The sequence below is a fragment of the Podarcis pityusensis genome (assembly GCF_964106645.2).
Source record: "Podarcis pityusensis genome assembly, chromosome: 11".
Taxonomy (NCBI): Eukaryota; Metazoa; Chordata; class Lepidosauria; order Squamata; family Lacertidae; genus Podarcis; species Podarcis pityusensis.
Window position 1 is genome coordinate 52,851,993 of NC_138036.1, and position 18,212 is coordinate 52,870,204.

The following is an 18,212-nucleotide window of genomic DNA, read 5'->3' on the forward strand; positions in this document are numbered from 1 at the left end:
GGGGCACCACTGTATGTATCTACTAAAAAGATTAAAATATATTTAGTTTCTTTTGTTACTCCCCCCCCCCCAAGTTTGTCGTGATTGCCTTACGCATCACTGGTGGAAAAGGTAAGATATAAGTATTTATTTTTAAAAAAATAAAAGTGTCACATTAATGAGGGAGAGAGAATATGTTTCAATGGGTAGGGAAATGTTAAGTACTTTACTGGAAGCCCATTACATGCATAATTGTTGTCTTTGCCAGCACATGCTACATGTCAAATTGGCAGAAAGAGGGAAATTGTCATTTTTTCCAAAAGCTTTCTAAAGGAATCTAGTATGTCAACTTCTTATGCTACTTAGAACAGTGGAACTAAATCCTAGCTTAAGTGACAGCCACATATTAAATTTGAATTATTTGCATGTAAATTCTACTGAAATCAGCTTGTATTTAGGATTCTTTAGAGATACTTTGCCTTACCCCTGCCACTCAAGAAGTCTGTCAGTTTTAAAAGGCAAAATTGAATATATTTTGAATTTTGATGTTTTTGAAGGACCATGATTGATACATGGAAGTTGTATGCTATCAGTCATTACCATATTCAACAGTTTTCATATCAACACTTTTATCAGGCATTCAAAGCAAATATTGTAATATCTGATTTTGTTTTCAAGGCCACTACTTCTAAATTCAGGATAAAGTGTATATACAGGGGACAATATACCAAAATATTTTGGGGGCTGCTTCACCTACTTACCTTACTTCCTTAGATGTTGTCTTTTTGGGTTTTTTGGGTTGAAAGTACAATAAAGCTGTTTCAATGCCAAAGAATTCTATCCATTTTAAATGGATGCTTTTAAAGTTACAATTCTTGGCCAAAAGTATTGCCCAATAAGCACAGCTGCTTAGGCAAGTATATATCAGCATAAATGCTCATTGTTAAAATAATTTTAATTATAAAAATGGAAAAAAATCCTATTCCGTTTTAAACACATCACTACATTTGCCTTATGAGAACAAGATTTACAGTCGTAAGTTGCACATAAAGGGTTTATTTTAAATGTTTTAAGGATAGAGTTACATCATAATTATAAAAATTACTTACAGAATTAAGTAACAGATTTAAAGTGTTTATACTTCTAAATGCAGAGAACAGGGAACTGTCTACATTGTTAAAAAATAAAAAAATGAAACCAAGCTCTAGAGATGAGTCATTTACCTAATTTTAAAATGTGAACACGAAGACCTTTGAACTATACACATACCAAGAACCATCCAAATTGCACTAATGATGTAAAATACAAAAAAGCACAGCATTTCCAAGGAACCACAAATCATCGAAGCTTTTTCTGTTTTTTTGGGTTCTCTGAAATGGTTGCAATTAATGTATCTCTGGAGAAGCCTTCATTTTTCAAATGTACCAATTTAAGAAGGCTAAGCAATTTATTCAGTGAAAAAAAGGCTTTTTCCATCATTGTTTGGGGAGGGGAGTGTCGTAATATGATTCTACTTCAACTTAATTTAGGATTTGGCACAAAAAAGCATACTGTTGAATTTTACTGGTTTTTTATTTCATTTTGAGCAAAGTACATGGTCCCTTCAAACGCTGCATGACACATACAACTGGAAAGTTACCTCCTGTTGGCACTATGTTTGCCTCACCAGTGCATTTATCCTACTAACCACCATTAAAAACAGCACAATAAGCAAATTCACAAAGAACACAAAATTAAAAAAAAAACCCGAAACTAAAAACCTAAACATTTTTTTAAACATGCAACTTTTAAGTTTGTTACATTGAACATTCTACCTTCTAAGCATGCAAAAAAGGGATGGTCTGCATTTTAAGTTTGTCTTTTTAAAATTGTACAGGGCAGCCTGACATCACGCGAAACACACAATATACAATACTACAGCAGGTAAATGGAGAGAAAGGCCAGTAACTTTTTATACACAGATCCATAGCTTGTGCCACCACAAGCCCCGTGATAACTCGGAAAATCATGTTGAACCCCTAAGAAAAGGAACCAACATTTAGTTACCAGGGTAACAAGCACTGCATGCAGATCTGAAACGTGAGCCTAAAATAAAGCCCAAAGCAGATTGGCAGGGAGTAGAATCAAGTCTCAAGCCTCAAAAAAAAAAAAAAAAAAAAAAAAAGGTGGTTTAAGCTATCAAAAAAGCAGACAATGTGGACACTTTAAAAACCATAAAATTTACACAGAATATAGATCACTCTCAACTGGCAGAATGTGGTGTATTGCAAAAAACCTCCAATTGGAAGCTCTTTGAATGCAACATTTTCGGTCAACCTAATCCTCAGCAATCCTGGAGGCACACCTTGGATTCACCGTTAACGTAGCCCGCAATTCAAAGTACTATGTTTCGTGTATCTTGTGTGTGGTTCAATACACTCACTCATTCTTGTGCCACAAATATCAACTTGGGCTCATGGAGCCAGGCTCAGCTTTTGAGATTTACATGCAGGACTCTAAAGAGTCAATAGAAAACATACAGATCTGCAGGATGAAGGAGGAAACAAAACAAAACCAAAACCACTGGGTTGCAAATCTGCTCACTTGGTTCAAGAACACAGGAACATTTATGACTCAGGTACTTAGGGCTTAAGGACTGCATTTGAGAAGCTCTTCATGGAAAAGACTACAGCCTGCCTTGGGGTTGCCCATGATGAAATACTGTACACAATGCAACAGCAGCGATGGGACAGGAAAAGTTTAAGATACTGTATTTATACGGTATTTATTACCATTAAAGAGCATTAATGAGGCACAAGCCTTAAGGCTACAATATGAAATCAGGCAAAATTAAAAAAAAGGAAGTTTAAACCACATGGAGTTTAATATGTATACCCACACCAGAGGTAATTTGGACCTCAGAAGGCTGATCAGCAACACTCGTTTTTTGTTTTACTTTCTAGCTATATATAAACAATGGTGCTTGCTTCTCAGTTACATGTGCAGATTGCAATGCCCTGCTTCAGCTTTGCTGCTGTTTGATATTTTTCCACTGATTACTTTAAAAAGCTGCCAGACCAATCTACTACCTTACAAATTAAAAAAAGAAAAAAAGAAAGAAGGGGGGGGAGAGAGAGAAGAAGAAGAAGAAGCAAATTTTGTGGCTGTGGGCTGCTTATTTACATCCACAATCTGCTGCAGATGACTGGACCATGGAGACCGCCTAGCTTTTGTCAGGCAGTACCCCACTAGCATGCAGAACCCCAGTGTCCTTTTAACGAAGTTCACGTTAAAACAGCATACTTCAAGCAAAATACAACGTACAGCACAAAAGGCGACAACAGGTTTGAGTTTGTATAATGTCTTGTCTGGGTAAACCCCAAGAAGAAAGGCCAGAAAGAGGGGTGAGGGGTGGGGAAGGTAGGTGCCTTCTTGAACAAAACACAGTAAAATGAGAAGGAATGCAGCAGATCAAAGTAGAAGGCAACAAATGATTCTCCTTCTCTGCAACACAAGCCTTTAATGTACGAGGACTCTTCTCTTGTGAGGTTTGTCTTTACACGTAACAGATTTAAGTCCACACACAAGAATCTAGGTTGCTAGTTTTGAAACTGAGACACCCAGTAGTTGCTGCGGAGAATTTAACATTAACATGGAGTTCTAGACTGCTAGGGCACCAAGCGCCTGGATTCTGCTAAAAGTTAACCAAAAAAAAACCCCTACGACATTGAGAACTGAAGGCATCCTTGCTTTGAATGTTTTGACCAGGTCCTACAGTTGCAAATATGGGCTCTTACTCTGCATTCAGCTGCATTACATGTATGCCACGTTCTATTTTCCTGCAACTAAAATGTACAAAATTCTCATGTGATAGTAGCTCAACAGTTAACCTGAACACAGTACACCGATGTTAAATTGGGTTAGGCACTCCTTAACACTGCTTTAAACATATTATAGTCATCTTTGCCCAAACCCTGTGAAAACAAGGACTGCCAGACAAGAAAACTTAATACATACATGAAAGTAATAATATCAAGCTAGACTTGCATGTGGCAGTTGAATAGTTATGTGAGACGGTGAGGGAAAGTTATATTTGGGGGGTGGGGGGAAATCAGATTAATGATTATGTTGCTAGATCCACTTTACACAGCTTGAATTTGCAGCTGCCGTTTTCTCTAACTTCATCCACATACCCACCAGAAGACTTCCTCCAAGAAAGGGAGTTCCCTTACACAAAATGTGTCATGTTCACATAAAAGTCTATTTGTATAGTTCACAATGGAATAGTTTTCCTGGCAGAGATTGTGGGCTCGCAGGGACATTTAAGCTTTCAAATAAACTGGAAAGCACTTAAGTCTTTGTGTCTACAAATTTTACATTGAAGTTCCACAAGTTTGGCAAAAGTTTGCATGGTGGTGTCTAAGATGTCTTCACCAAATCATAGACATAAATATGGAAATCATCGTCAAACTTGATGAAATAGACCGAGGGTTTGGCTTCCACCTGATGAATGACCATGCCAGTCCTTTTTGAGCCATCTTCTTTGGCATATTCCACTTGTTTCCCCACTAGGCTGTCCACAACTTCGCCAGGCTCCCGTTCTGCTGGAGGTGAATCATCTGTGAACACAACGTTTGAGTTAAAATGCAGCAGGATTTTATAGAACAGATGCTCATAGTCAGCTCAACGAGTAATAGTTTACTACGTGCTTCAGCAAGTAAATGTTCATGGCAACATATTTCTGATCACAATGGTTTTGTCTTCTAACCCAGGGAAAATAAACAACTGGATATACATATCTGATATTCCTCTTATCCAATTTGTCTCCATTTCACAGTAACCATCTTAAATACAGATTATGGTAAGGACAAACCAAATGATTGTTGCATAACCTAATTCCTGGAGGTTTATCAGCGGTTGGCTATACTGCTGATCTAACAACATATCAACCTGTTCAGCTGAGTAGTTAAGCTGTACATTCAACCTGAATTAAAAGTTGGAATGTGAAAGCCATGCTGAAGTTTCTTTGCCTGTTCATTTATATTCGCTCTACAAAATGTTCCAAGTATCAGAATCCACAAAGTATTTTTTTAAAAAACTTTGTGGTTGGTGCTGTCAAGCATTACAGTATCAGTTAGAGTAACTCCCTCAGAATCTTATCTTCCTAGACTCCAAATAGTCAATTAAGGGAAAAAGTTAGTATGGTAAGCCTAGCATTTCTGGGCTCTCCTCCAAACCTCAAATTACCTCAAATAGTTCTTCTTTTGGCCTTATGCTCCACAACAAAGGAGATCGCTTTATAAATAACCCTTTAAAAGCGAGAAGAGGGAAGGGTGCCTTTTCCATCACCTCTTCCAAGTTGGACAAATTAGGCACCACAAAATACTCCTCTGAAGCCTGCAGAATACCACTTCAGACATACTGTATATGTCAGTGGCTCCATAGAATTGAGGGTCAAACCCAACAGCTCACGATCAAATCCTGAACCATGATTTGTAGTTATAAGAAATCATGACAGGTGAGTGACCAGATTCTCATGTAGCGCCAAGCCAAACCATGACTTGGTGCAAACCTTCATGTTCTACAACGGATGATCCCAGCTGCAGCATTCTTCCACCAATCCTGCTGCTATGCTACTTGGGGCTAAGCCATGGTTTGGTTTAGTGTTAAAGCCAAACCACGGCTCATAGTTTATCTCACTGCAAACTTCACTGTAGCTGAAGTTTTTTCTTGGTTGGTCTCACTTCAAACAACAAGTGGTACACAGTGCTCCAATTCTTCTACAAACTCTCAATGCTCAATGTCAGACATTTTAAACGTGTTTTCTTTCTTTACATAGAGGATAAAATACTGGCCAACTTACTGGAATCAGGCATAATACGGAGATCACCTTCTTTATAGTCATCTAAGAGCTGGTACATGTACAAGACAGGATCCTTCTCATAGGTAATATAAAACCATGTGTTCATTATTGGTGCCCGAGCCAAGACCATTCCCCTCCACTCATCTTTTGAACCATCTTCGGTTTCAAACATATGCTCCACTGCTTTGCCAATCATTGTGTCTGCCAGGTGGGCATCACTGATTCGAGATGAAGCTGGAAGAGAAACACCAATATCTGATTAACATTCTGGTAGAAGCATGGCTACTACATCTTAAAGGAGGCCAGGAAAATAGTGTGCCTAATGCAAGACTAAAGGTATTGCCCAGAATTCAAAGCTACATCATTCTTCTGGTTTAATCCACACTGAGGTATAGGGGTTTTTTTTTTCTATCCATGACTACATACTGAACAATTTCTAACCATGGCATCCATATGTCCCCCTATTTCAGCCATTATCCTTTGGAAGCTAAATTCTTATTAGACACACCAAAGTAAACTCAGGCACCATGCACGGAATAAGCCTGTTTTCCATGCTTTTTATGAAGTGGTCTCTAGTCATAATAAAATTGATAATCTTTAAGGTGTCCTAACGATCTCCGTTGTTGTTTTTAAGAGATAACGATAACGAGAGAGTGGGCAAAGTCCCTTTACTGAATTTTTAACATTATGAGAAACATGGATACCACTGTCCTAGTTCTAAGATACTTACTGCCAACTAAGAGAGGCAAATGTTAGAAATGTGACAACATGGTATTTTATTAAAATGGAAAATGCATGCATAAGCCCTAGGGAGCACAGACAGTGGCTCACTGGATTTTATTTATTTGCAAGGTAGGTTAGGCTGAGAGGTCGTGACTGGCCCAAGGTCATCCAGTGAGCTTCATGGCCAAGTGGGGATTTTAACCCTGGTTCCCCAGGTCCTATCTCTAACCACACCACCACACTGGATCCTGGTCCCAGTACTCATTATTTTAAAAGGTTGAATAAATATTATATTAACTGAGATCATTAGACAGAAATAGCCATTACTGGTGGTGAAGGGGGGAAAAGAGCACATCACTTCTAACCATCTTCTGGATATTAGTCAAAACCTTCCTTTTAGGTTGTAGCTTGTATTGGCTTTAATCCGCTGATGTAATGCTGTTCTCTATGGTTCTTTTGGGGTTTTAAAATATTTTTTAAATTGATTAATTTTAAATTCATTGTGAGCTACCTTGAGTTTTTGTATTGGAATGAAAGTTGGGGTATATGGGACTTAAATAACACACACAAATTCAGCTCCATCGAGACACTTACCAACTCTATCTGGAAGCACTTCGAGTGCTGAAACCCTTTCGTCTTTGTGCAGTTCTAGTCCATAGACACAATCAAATCCATCATATTTGATAAGGTAGAGGGAGGGATTTACAGGAACCTGGTCTAGGACAGTGCCTTTCCATTGTGTCACGGGTCCACTCCCTTCTTTCCATCCATGCTGTATTCTGCAGCCTACAATATTTCTTCTAGGTTGCGACATTGGTTTGCTTGGTCCCACGTTGTTTCGATGCTTTCTGTGTTTATAGATACACAAACATAACTGTTAAAGCATTAAATAGTTTATAGAATGAAGAACTTCAAAATAGAGAAGATTTTAACCAAGCCATATGCAAGCTTATTTTCAGGACGTGCCCAGGCATGCTTGACCTCCCTTTCAGAATTGTGGCATCCTAAGTGAATGGTATTGCTGCCCCCTCTCCTACCTGATGTTTCCAGATACAGCCATGTTTCGTATTTCCAGAACTGGTCCAGAACCCACAGCAGCAACAGCAGATCTGGGAGCAGGCCATGAATACTTCCGTTCTAACTAAGAGCTATAGTTTAGCCAAAGAAACCAAGGCAATGGCGCCACAAATGTGGAATTTGATTGCCACTCCTCAATACTTTTAAGACCTATCTTTTCACTGAGATCTGTAGAAGTTAACTGTGACCTGGACTGTATAACTGGAACTGTAATCGTAAGCATTTTGCTGGCTACTACATTGCTTATGTTAGCTTTCGATAAATGTTTTGAAGGAAATTTATGTTTAAGTGCTTTAAATGGCTCTAATAATATAGTTTGATACGTACATGCTGATATATAGTTTATAAATCACTTTGGAGACATATTTTGCCTGAAAAGTAGTCTAAGTCAAACACATATATGGCAGCTTATTTCTTAACATGCACTCATTTTCATATTGTGTTTTTTGCTCACCAGTGCCTACACAGCTGCAAATGCTCAAAACTTTGTTGTAGGCCTTACCAATTAATGAATTTGTACATATCTGTCTGTATAGTCTCTGAAACCTTCCAGAAAGGTTTTTTCTACTTTTATTTGCTGTTTTGTAGTTTATGAAAATGTTTAATTTTGTACTGGTAGTCTTAAACTGCTACTAAGTTATGTGAGAAAGTATTCTCTTTCTAGTAGAATCTGTACTCTTCGCTATCCCAAAGGCTGTAGCACAGATCTTTCCAAACTGTGTGTCGCGACACATTAGTGTGTTGGCTGCAGTGTGTAGGTGTGTCGAGTGAATGCTCCCCACGCTCCTCAGGGCTAGAAAGAGGTTAACTTAACCTCTGGTTTGCTAGTAAAACTGAACTGCTGTGTCGTGAAATGATCCATGTCTAAAAAGTGTGTCACCAACATGAAAAGTTTGGAAAGCTTTGCTGTAGCATAACCCTTCCTTTTACCCACCTGGTGACAAAGATGGTGTGACCCAAGGTGGCATGGAGCTGCTTTGCCTCATGCAAGTGAGCTTCTCCCTCCCCAGTTTTTGGCAGCATCTCCCAAAAGATTTCTTCCTTACGCTGGGGAACCATCTGGAGCAGCCGTTATGCTTGTGTGGCAGCAGCCAGGGGTTTTGAAGGAATTGGCCACCCTAGTGTGCCTGAATGGAGGCCCTTTCTACGAGCATATGGGACTTGAGATCCAAGCCACAGAGAAACAGATAAAGAGCTACTAAAGGCAAGTTTTATTGTGAAATGCTTGATAACCGACGAAGCCCTAACTAATCAGACAAGTCCTAAGGCCAAGTTTATACGGGAGTATGGAAAATTTCAACCATGCTGCTTCCTTTTAGTTCTACTAAATTCCAAAATATTTCTACTGCACTTCACGGGATTTTATATTATATTTCAAATGTGAACTAATTTTTTATTTATTTAATTTCCACGCCGCCCTTCATTCAAGGATCACAGGGAAGTTTACAATACGAAAACACAAAAATACATTAACATAGTAACAGACAAAAACAGTACCGCCACCAACCCCGGTTTAAAAGGCTATGCAGAAGAGTAACATTTTTCACCTGGCGCCTAAAGATCTGCATTGAAGGCATCAGGTGAACCTCCCTGTGGAAAGCATTACACAAACGGGGAGCCACCGAAGGCCCATCATCATGTTGCTGCCCAGCACATCTCTCGTGGAAGGGCACATGAAGAAGGACCTCAGCTAATGATTGCAGGGTCCATGTCAGTCCATATGAGGAGAGGTGGTCCTTGAAGTACTGCGGTCCTGAGCCGCTTACGACTTTAGAGGTCAAAACCAGCACTTTGAATTGGGCCCAGAAACTAATCTGCAACCAGTGCATTTGGGTCAGGATTGGTGTTATACGCTTAAACCAGCCTTTCTCAACCTTGGGTCCCCAGATGTTTTGGCCTACAACTCCCATCATCCCTGACCACTGGTCCTGTGAGCTAGGGACCCATCTGGGGACCCAAGGTTGAGAACCACTGGCTTAACCTGTCTTGCCCTGGTAAGCATCCTGATTGACAAATTCTGCACCAACTGAGGTTTCCGAACCATCGTCAGAGACAGCCCCACGTATAATACTTTGCAGTAAACTAACCTAGAGGTTACCAGAGCATAGACAACAGAAGCTGTAAATTAGAATTAACAGGGCCCTCTGTCTCTGTCTCGACAGAACTCATCATGCAGGGTGACCAAAGCAGTTTCTGGGCCAAAACCCAGACTGAAATGGATATAGAAAATGGGTTTCCTCCAGCAGCACCTGGATCTGGTCCAGGACCACTCGCTCTCACTGGTGTGTATTTTCACAAGTGAAACAAACTGCAGTTTACAGAGTCTAGATTTGAATGGCAACATTTCATTTGAGTGAGGACTCTGCAAGCTCAAGCCGATGCACTGTTATCAGTTGGTATCAGATAATTTTTTGTTCTGGAGCCCAAGGAAAGTTCTACAGGTGTCCTTGGTTTCTGAAATTCCATTTGTTACTTTCAAGACCTCTGACTTTGTACAGAAATGGTTACTGAGTGCTGCAACCCCACTGACCTCCACTAGAACTTCTTGAACAGAAAATCCACACAGCTGATGTAACAAAATGCCTTTGTAAAGTGGACACAAAAATACAGTTCTCACAGAAAGCTGCCAGGTGTGGGATTTTAAGAATTACCAAGCCACTTACTTGTGGGAAGCTCTCTTCTTCATCACGCTGGCAGACACACCTGCATGCCCTACAAGGAAGATGTCAACAGTGACTAAGTCACCAGGAACAGGTTTTAACCTCACAGGCTTAATTGTTATTTCATGCAGCATTTGTTTACTGTATTGACATTCACTTTAACACAGCACATGGACCAAATCTATTAAAAACGCTAACAGAAATGAATTGCACCCACCCTGTTCATGCCACAGATGGGAAGCCTCCAGGGCAAATCAGACCTGCCACGCCTCTTAAATCTGGTCCAGAAGCCCATTTCCCCCTGATAATGCCCACCTTATTTTTAGGATTGCAAATTGTTCTAAACTATTTTTAATGCTGTATTTTAATTTTGCATCCCAATCTGGGACCTTAGGATGAAGAGGGGTGGGGTTTGTCAATAAACAAGTCCAATAACTAATGACAACAACCTGTTGCTCATCTGATGTGGTGACATCAGGTATGGGACAGGTAAAGCCACAGCTGCAAAGGAAGAATCAGGAGCCTTATTGTGTGCTACTGAATGGTTACTTTGCGAGCACAGCTCGCATTCAGTGCTGTGCAAATTTGGCATTAAAGGCAAGCAAGCTGCACTTGTATCCACTCAAAAGCTCCTGATTGGATATGACCCTGGCAGAAAGCAGTGCGACTAGCATTTGGTGCCAAATTTAAATAGCCCTGAATGCACACTGTGCTTGCAAACCACAACGCATCCTTTGCAAGCACTACTTATATTTGGCATCAAATGCAAGCTGTGCTGCTTCTCTGCCAGGGCTTTTTATCCACTTGAGACTTGCTGAGTAGATCCAAGCGCAGTTTGCATTTGGTACCAAATTTAAGCAGCAGTGCTTCAGCTAGGATTGGATTCACGTGACACCATGGGAAGTCAGCTGATGGCCCTCCAGCCAAAACTGCTTCTCTGCCCACTTTATGTCATCGTAGGTAAGTGCTTAATGACACCAAAACCATGCTCAGTCACCTTAGGTCAGGAGTAGTCAACTTTTTTATACCTACCACCCACTAATGTATCTTCCTTGATGGTCAAATTTCCTTACTGCCCACCAGTGCTCGATGGAAGGATTCAGCTTGTGCCATAGAACCCCCTACTGCCCACCTAGAATCCTGAAACACCCATTAGTGGGTGGTAGGGACCAATTTGACAACCCCTGCCTTAGGTGTTCAATTACTGAGTTAGGCTGGCCTGGGGTACAGAAGCAGAAGAGAGATGCTGAGTGTGGTACAGACCATTCTTATCAGATTTATTACTCATCCTTCATCAGCAGGTCCCAGGGCAGGTTACAACAACATAAAAATCAAAATTAAAAACAGTTAGAATGCACCATGTCTTTCATACATTGCACGATACCGAGAAAAATGCCAAACCTTGTTTATCACAGTTTCATCTGGCCACTGAGATAAGAACTGAAAACCCCCAGATATAGATCATGTGTCACCCAATTATTAGTGTGCACAGAAAGTGTGTATCAGGCCTTGCTTCTGTTCAATTTATTGAGACCATCAATATGCTTTGGAACTTCAAGCACACTCAGAACTAGTATACGAGGAGACTCTTGACAAGGTGCCTTTCTTGTACAGTAGCTTTTCCACCATTTCCTAGTTTTGGTAAGCATATTGCCCAAAGCCTGGCTATCAAAGGCTACACACACAGATGTCCAGAGATGAGGCACTACTTGTATCATAGACATAGGAAAAGCCCCTGATCTTTGTAAGATCAGGCCGATTAGCTATAAAAATTAGCTTCAAGGCGGACATATGTGCATATTCAAGGAAACCATTTATGTGCCCTAGAGAGATGGATTACACCCATCATCTCTCGAGACCAGTACACTTTCCATCTATCCAATGTGTAGCATTGTGAGAAGTGCCTGTCTAAATAGAAATATCTGCAACCAAATAGCTACATACTCTCTATTTGCATTAAAAATTAGCACCCTCGAAGAGGCAGCTTCAAAATTAAACTTTTTCATTGGCTGGACCCACACCTGCCCTGAGGTCAACAGTGTGAAATCAGTAAGGGAATACTGACTTTCTGCTTAGTACCTTAGGGGTTGGGGGGGGGGGAGAACTGGCACACAGCCTGTCAGTGTAAAATTTTCTAATTTTGGCTTCTTTTCTATACAGTGGTACCTCGTGTTACGGATGGGATCCGTTCCAGAGGCCTGTCCGCAACATGAATAGCCCGCAATTCGAAGCGCTGCGTCTGCACAGGTGCGCAGCGCAATGCGTGTTATAGCGCGTCTGCGCATGCGTGAGCGGCGAAATCCATTCCAGTACTTCCAGGTTGCCGCGGGATACAAGACGAAAACACGCCACCTGAAGTGGACGTAACATGAGGTATGACTGTAACTGCTACACTTGTTTGTTTTGTTTTTTCGAGCAAGGGAAATCCTCATACGCTGAACTACTGCAGTTCTGAAGGATGATATGCATATGTTTTGATATGCAAGTAGTCTATTATTTATTATATCAACTTCCCAACTTTCTGCACACAGCTCCCAAGGATAGTAAGAATATTATTATTTTTTTTGAAAAAAAAGTCATTCTCTAATCTTCAATAAACTAAAAACTGCAGATAAAGCCAATCATGGGCACCTGAAGGCATTAATAAATAAATGATGAATGATAATATTAAGATAAACCCAGAAAATAAACTTGAAGACTTTGTGAGAGTGGGAGGGTAACAGACCTGCAGTTTGGGTAAACTGTGTTAAGACCTTTACCCAAAAGTTATTCTTACTTGAGAGTAGAAATAATACCCTGCAGGGATATAGCGGCATCAAAACATATTTGTGATAAAACCCAGAGGAAGATTATTTTAGTTAAAAACTGAAGATCCTATTACAAAGAGGGTGATCACAAATCTTCATCTGAACAAGTTAATTAGTTCAGTGCTCCAGATGGAGTAGAAACCTTAGGTATATTTCTGACTTGTAGTAGTTTTTCAGTATTAACGAAGCATGCAACAGCATCGAGGCTAGTGTTGTGAAGGACCCAGAACTTCTAGAAAAGTGCTGATGACGCTCATGATCTGTGCAAACAGATGCCTTGACATTAAATTCTCACAGTATTCTTTTCAACACAAGACACTTATCTATGCTTTATGGATGGCAAAGTTTCAGACTACAGCGCTCACCCTAGGTTGTGGAGTAGGAGTGGATATCAACTCAGATTTCCAACCTTGAGAATCAGCAAGCTGTTTTTCCTGTTGACTTATTAGAACTGAAGACTAGCAGCTGAATTAATGCACAAGATAGCAAGATGTTAAATTACATACAGATGAGGAAATCTTATTCATGTAGGAGGAATTTCCACTGTTGCAATTAAATTTGTTTGGCAACACATGGTGCACACAGGGGCTTCTCTTCACTATGTTTTGAAAGGGTCCAAATAATTGGGACATACCTCAATATAAACCGAGGGAACCAAGTTAATGCAACGTTCGTCCTCACATATACCTAGGCCTATTTCAGTTCTACTTTGATAGAAGCTTTAGCAGAAGCATTTTCATATTAAGTACCGTATTTTTCGCTTCATAAGAGACACTTTTTTCCTCCTAAAAAGTAAGGGGAAATGTGTGTGCGTCTTATGGAGTGAATGCCGCTGCGCAGAGAGGGAGAGCTGCGTAGCGCCCCTTCAGTGACGCAGGAGGAGAAATGGAAGGGGCTCCGTTCCTCCTCCCGCTTCGCTGGAGAGGTGCTGCGCAGAGATGGATAGATTTTTTTTCTTGTTTTCCTCCTCTAAAAGCTAGGTGCGCCTTATGGTCGGGTGCGTCTTATAGAGCGAAAAATACGGTAGTTTCTGGAAAATTAGAATACGCAAGCATACATTCACTCCTCCCAGTTCACAACCCACCCACCCACCCCAAAGCACCCACTTTAAATGCCAGCACATCACTAAAAACTCCTTTGGTATATATGCTTACCATGTGTGCAACTTCCCCAACTTAAATTTGGTATGTAAAGGCGAAGCAATACTGTATATTTGCCTTAACTTAACAAATATAGTAAATTTTAGAATTACTATTTTAATTCTGCATAAAGCAGTACTCTGGTTCAGTTTTTAGGAATGTTTTATGTCAGCTACAACCAAAACAGCAGATGAACTGCCAAAGCACTCTAGTTAGCCTAAATTAATGCTGGACCAGTTTTTTTGATAGATGAAGTAGCTCGTCTGGTAAGTTCCACCACCAGAGTGGATTTGATTTAAATCAAATCGATTTAAATCATGATTTATATCACTAGTCAGTAAGACTTGATTTAAATCATTTTTTACAGAAAGACTCATTCTTGCTGGTATCATCTTAATATTGACAACCAGGGGAAGGTTTCATTTTTGGAATAATAAATTGTCAGAGTAGTTTTTACAGTTATATCAAAAATTACTGATTTGGTTATACTATTAGAAATACATAGACAGATAATTATGAAATTATGGTGAGGTTTAATAAGTTAACCGTTTATAGTTGGACAACTTTTCTGCTGTACTTTATTGGAAGGAGAAAAATAATCATTTCCTTAATAACAATTTAAACAATTTATTTAACTAAAACAATAACATTATAGCATATGTTTGTTAACTGATGTGGTTAAACTTTTTTTAAAAACAAAACAAAACACCAGAGTGAGTTTTAGCACACGTGAAAAACTTAAAACAAATCCTTATTTCCTCATGAATAGCCTTTGGACAATAGTGTAACTTAAATACAAAATCTTACTAGTAAGATTTTTCCTCCAAAAACATTATATTTTAAAAATCCAATTTAAATTTTTTAAAAATCATATTTTTTAAATATCTTTTTTTAAATCATTGATTTTTATACACCTTGTCCACTACTAATGCAAATATGCAGCTTTTACAGAGTTTAGAATACTGGGCAGAATCGAATGTTGTGAAAGCAGTAACAGACTTTGCTTTCCTCAATTTCCCCCCTGTGACACTGCACATGTCCCAAAAACCTGCTCCAGAGGCTCCTTCAACCTTCTGGAGAAATTCTGAGGGCACACAGAGGGGAGAAGAGGAAAGTGGAGTCCTGTTGCATGAGCAAAGTCCACTTTGCTCATGCACAGGCAGCACTGAATACAACCAAGTATATTTTTATATATTTTTACCTAGACCACTGTGGGCAAGCCCCGTCGTGCTCTCATCTATGAAAAGCACATTTGAGGCACTGTATAATAAATATCAGGCTTGCCATAGCAGAGTAGTTCATTTTGGAGAGCAGCAGACACATTGAAAACAGGTGTATGCTAGTATTGCAGAAATATTATTACCTATTCCTGGTGGTAAGTGGACTTGCAATTGCAATTCCATCAACTGACCCCCATCCCAATCAGAATGCCCAACATCCATAAGCTGGATGGCACAAGCACATAATGGCCTGGTGTCTGCAGACCAAATATGTGAATGTGCCAATCCTGTGCAGGTTGGCTTCTATGCACATGGACTTCCAGAAGAGGTGTGTCTGATATGCCAAAGGAGTGGGGTTAAAAAAAATGGGATCTGCAGTCACCAAGATTTCTTATCCACCTGTGGGATGTGTTAGAGACATTACTTACCTGGATCAGCTCTGGACCGCTGACCTGGTGCCTTTCCAAATGGGGTCTTCATTCATCTGTATTTAAGTGAGCAGCAAAGCTGCTGAACTAGGGTGAAAATCCAGTTCTGGGTGGTGTTGTGAAGTCCTCCTCCGTCTTGAAACAGTAACTATAATAATCCAAATATGAAGTATGTTTTCCCACAAGTGTAACAGATGCTCCTTCAATTATAATACTCTGCAAGAGAAAAAGATAGCAAGATTTTAAGGACTGCTAATGAGCAATGTAAACAACTATGTCCAGAAACTCTATGCACCCAGTTTAGCCAGTGAAGAGCTTCTTGCTAGCGTGCATTTTCTCTCCTTACCATGACAACCTCCCACCCACTTCTTTTCCTCCCATGTCCCAATTCTAGCATTACTGTCATACTGTTGCCTCATTTCCCCACTTCTGTCTGGGCTGAAGAGTTACATTACCAACTCTTACATACTTACCTGGAGAAAAAGGAGGTACCTCTCCTCTTTCTTGGTATCCAAGTCAGCAACAGAATATTTTCATTTCCCTCAATTGGCTGGGTGCCTCCAAGGCAAAAAATCCCCTCTCAGTTAAATACGCTTAAAAACAGAGTAATTCTTAAATCAACTGGGTGATCTATGAGTGAGGAGTGGCTATTGTTGTCCACAAGGATACATTTCTTCTGTCCAAATATCCCACTCAGAAGTCTCTCAGTTTCACAGGTGAATAAAGAATGGATTGTATTTAAAGAGTATTTGAAAAATTATTGTGATAGCAAAAACCTCCTGGCAGACCTTGATTGACTCTTGTAACATTTAGGTGATAAATAATAGAATTTTTTGAAAAGAACCGGGAACATAAATAATAATAATAAGATGCTGTGCATAAAATAACAAAATGAGATATAGTACAATGAGAATTATTTTGTTTTCATCCTTTATCTTTTATCTTGTCCCTTTTCCTTTCCTTTCTTTATAAAGTATGTGTATGCAGTTTGTACAATTTTTAATATGGTGTATTGTTGTATAAGTTTGTGTTGTATGTTCAATAAAGATTATTTTTTTAAAAAAACACAGAAGTCTCTCAGTTTCAAAACTGTATCTGGTACTGGGCTCTCGAGACCTAACTGGGATTCTGTTAATGCGCCATTCACACCACTGCCTAACAGTCTCTCTGCATGATCAGGCTGAGATGGTCTTAGGGTGATCCTGAGATCTTCAACATTGATCATCTTCAAATACTTCCATACTGAAGCCTTTCTGCCTGGGACTGCTCAGGAATTCATGGCCTCTAAGGAAACCATGGGCCTGTTGCCACCGATATCTAGTACAAAACATGTGGCAAGACATGCAATCGACAAATTTTCTGTTCTGATCAGGAAGGCCAAGGGGAGGAGAGGGGAAGAGAAGGTACTTGTAAATAGGGTTTGAGGGCTTTATGACTCCACTGTCCCGGACAGATCACTATCTACAGTCCCTACTGTAAATGTCTAGTCCATTGACAGGTACCAAAGATAGTCTTTTCAGTGGTGTCTCATACTTGAATTCCCTTGTGACAACCCTGCCAAGCCCCATTGCCTCTTCTGGTCTTTAAGCAGTTCCTATATCCTTTCTATTTTTGAAAAAAGTTCAGAAACTTTCTATTGATCTTATACACTTAATCTTATTATGTTTGTTCCAGTTGTTTCATTTCTAACAGCTTTGATGTATATTAACATATGAAGTTCTGACTAGTACCTGAATACCACTTTTGGCGAATGTTGCTGAACTCTCACGTTAGTAGTAGTAAGTGTTAAAATTCTACGAACACAGAAATCAGCTAATGGATGGCGCATGATTTTGGTAGTTGGAACCGATTTAAAGTTTCCTCAAAAGGATTAGTGTAAATCATAGGTTTTACACACTGCAAGTATGCTTGATGCAACTGGTACCTTTAGGAAATAAGCACTGTAACACCCTCTTGTGGCAGATTCTACAGATAGCCTAACTTAACCATTTTAGTCCTTCCAGCCACTTCACCTTCCTGCATGGTGAGCTTTCCTTACCACCTTTGACAAGAGTTCTCTGAGCCAACCATTCCTCTCCAAGGCTCTTTACACCTTTGTTGTGGCTGGGAGGAAGCAGATTGTTACCTAAAAGTTCACCATTTTCACATGTGTGCTCCATTCTATTCGCTTTCTTAACTTGTTCAAGAGATAACACTGAGCTGCACGAGAGCCCCTAGTACCTCTTTTAAGCCACAGTTTACCTGTATTTCTCATGTCGCTGTTCTATGTTCAAGCACCAATGCAGTCAGACCTTCTTGATACTGTTCTGCACAAGCAACTTTGATTTCACTGTGGCC

General features: G+C 39.8%; 1 protein-coding gene and 1 long non-coding RNA gene across 3 annotated transcripts in view; one reads left to right on the forward strand and one right to left on the reverse strand.

Annotated features, from left to right (window-relative positions):
- Positions 1–18,212, forward strand: part of LOC308458463 — a 229,277-nt gene that overhangs the window by 125,889 nt on the left and 85,176 nt on the right. The gene's annotated exons all lie outside the window — the stretch shown is intronic.
- SPIN1 (spindlin 1) overlaps positions 1,016–18,212 on the reverse strand; it is a 32,424-nt gene continuing 15,227 nt past the window's right edge. The window contains exons 2-7 of one of the 2 annotated variants that reach the window (XM_080973164.1): positions 15,876–16,091; positions 13,454–13,553; positions 10,285–10,333; positions 7,139–7,392; positions 5,822–6,055; positions 1,016–4,577 (exon numbers count right to left, since the gene is read on the reverse strand). In XM_080973164.1, coding sequence (XP_080829290.1) covers positions 4,378–4,577; positions 5,822–6,055; positions 7,139–7,392; positions 10,285–10,307 — 711 coding nt within the window. In that variant the 5' untranslated portion in view covers positions 10,308–10,333; positions 13,454–13,553; positions 15,876–16,091 and the 3' untranslated portion in view covers positions 1,016–4,377. The remainder of the gene's footprint in view (positions 4,578–5,821; positions 6,056–7,138; positions 7,393–10,284; positions 10,334–13,453; positions 13,554–15,875; positions 16,092–18,212) is intronic. The other variant, XM_080973163.1, reaches the window with a different exon arrangement.